Source organism: Panthera leo, chromosome B4 (assembly GCF_018350215.1).
Source record: "Panthera leo isolate Ple1 chromosome B4, P.leo_Ple1_pat1.1, whole genome shotgun sequence".
In the NCBI taxonomy this organism is placed as follows: Eukaryota; Metazoa; Chordata; class Mammalia; order Carnivora; family Felidae; genus Panthera; species Panthera leo.
In genome coordinates, this window is record NC_056685.1 from 88,556,718 (window position 1) to 88,558,433 (window position 1,716).

Consider the following 1,716-nt stretch of genomic DNA (forward strand, 5'->3'; position numbering starts at 1 on the left):
AGTACTGGGTGCTCTTTTATTTTGAGAGAGAGAGAAAGAGAGAGGGTATGAGCGGGGAGGGTCAGAGAGAGAGAACAGGTGAGGGAAGGGTGGGGGGGGGGGGGGAAGAATCCCAAACAGGCTCCACACCATCAGAGCAAAGCCGGATGCAGGGCTCAAACTCATGAACTGTGAGACCATGACCCGAGCCGAAACCAAGATCAGATGTAAAACCGACTGAGCCACCCAGGCACCCCTCTTTTAAACATGTACAACTGTATCATAAAACACCATGACTTCTACAATTTGGGGCACTTTTGAATATGAAACTCCTGCCTCCATATATATAAAAGGAAACAAGAATACTCTTTCCAGTCATCAAGTATGAAAAACTTCACGGTCTGATTTACCTTTATCAAAGGTAAAATGATTCACTACTGCATTTCATGGATTATTGTGATTCTCAGTAGTTCCTTAACACAAAGTAAATTTCACATGAACTTTTTATCTGTTTGGGTTTTCCAAAGCAAGATACTAATACAAAATGTGTTGAACTGGCAGAAGTCCATGGGCTAAAGAAAAAGGAATTAAATATAAAATGTTCACCAACTTTATCCTTTCTAATTTTCAACAGCATCAGATATGGAGACCTAATTGGTTTCTTGTGTCTATCCATTATGAACATAACTCAATCTTCTATTTTAATACTCTTCAATGCCATTTTTTGCTTGGTGCTTTACTGTGCGATGTAGAAGATCATTTCGTCCAACTTCAAGCATCCCAAGATTTCATTTCATTATAATAACGAATTTTATCATCATTAGCAAGTTGAATATACACTTGCTTTTGAGAACTGGAGAGATTTTTCCAGTTTTCATTTATAGTCTTCAGCTTTACCTGTGATGTACCATCCTTATGTTCCTGGAACCTTTCAGCTATATAAATGTTGTAAGCTGAGCGAGATCTTTTCGGTTTTCCAAGCATTGTTAACTCTCTCTTTTTTATTAATGCTTTCTTTTTTAAACGTTTTTGCTGGATTTCTTTTTCCAAAGATACAATCTGACTTGGAGTTAACTGTTCTTGAATTCTGTTTATCTCTTCTTTGTATGCCTGCCAGTCTGCCCTGTAAGCATCTTCATATATTTTTTTCTCTGAATCAGGAAGTTCCCTCCATAGCTGGGCAATTTTTCTAATTAGTTCTGAATTTTTCACATCTGGGTTCTGAGCTTTAAATATGGGTAGCTGTTCTTTAGAAAATCGAACGTATGAAGTCAGAGGCTTCTTTGGATAACTATTCACGGTGGATGAAAAACATCTCGGTACATATGCAAAACTGAAGAGAGAGCGCAGTCGACTTCCACAGCCCCCGCAGAGGTCCCCTCGGGACTTTCCCAGTGCACTCAGCACGCTCCACACGCCCCGGAAAAGCGCCATTGCACCAACTTACAAGGCAGCGACCAGGCGCCAACCTCCTACAGCCCCGCGGCACAACAGAACTCCAACAATGACGAACAGAACCCGCTGGTGACCCTCTGTAGTTTACCCATCTTTGCCAGTTTTGATGCCTGTGATTTCCTTTTGTTGTCTGATTGCTGATGCTAGCACTTCCAACACTATGTTAAACAACAGCAGTGAGAGTGGACATCCCTGTCGTGTTCCTGATCTCAGGGAAAAAGCTCTCAGTTTTTCCCCATTGAGGATGATGTTAGCTGTGGGCTTTTCATAAATGGCTTTTAT

The 1,716-nt window shown here is 41.0% G+C and overlaps 1 protein-coding gene across 1 annotated transcript; it reads right to left on the reverse strand.

Moving 5' to 3' along the window:
• Window positions 1-573: 573 nt before the first annotated feature.
• On the reverse strand, window positions 574-1,516 carry LOC122223659 (transcription factor A, mitochondrial-like). Its single transcript, XM_042944636.1, has one exon. The coding sequence runs from the start codon at window positions 1,411-1,413 to the stop codon at window positions 751-753; it is 663 nt and encodes a 220-aa protein (XP_042800570.1). The 5' UTR covers window positions 1,414-1,516; the 3' UTR covers window positions 574-750.
• Between the last annotated feature and the right edge of the window lie 200 nt (window positions 1,517-1,716).

What these genes read in the sequence shown, in the direction of transcription:
- LOC122223659 (XM_042944636.1), bottom strand. Translation starts at nt 1,413, where the DNA reads ATGGCGCTTTTCCGGGGCGTGTGGAGCGTGCTGAGTGCACTGGGAAAG.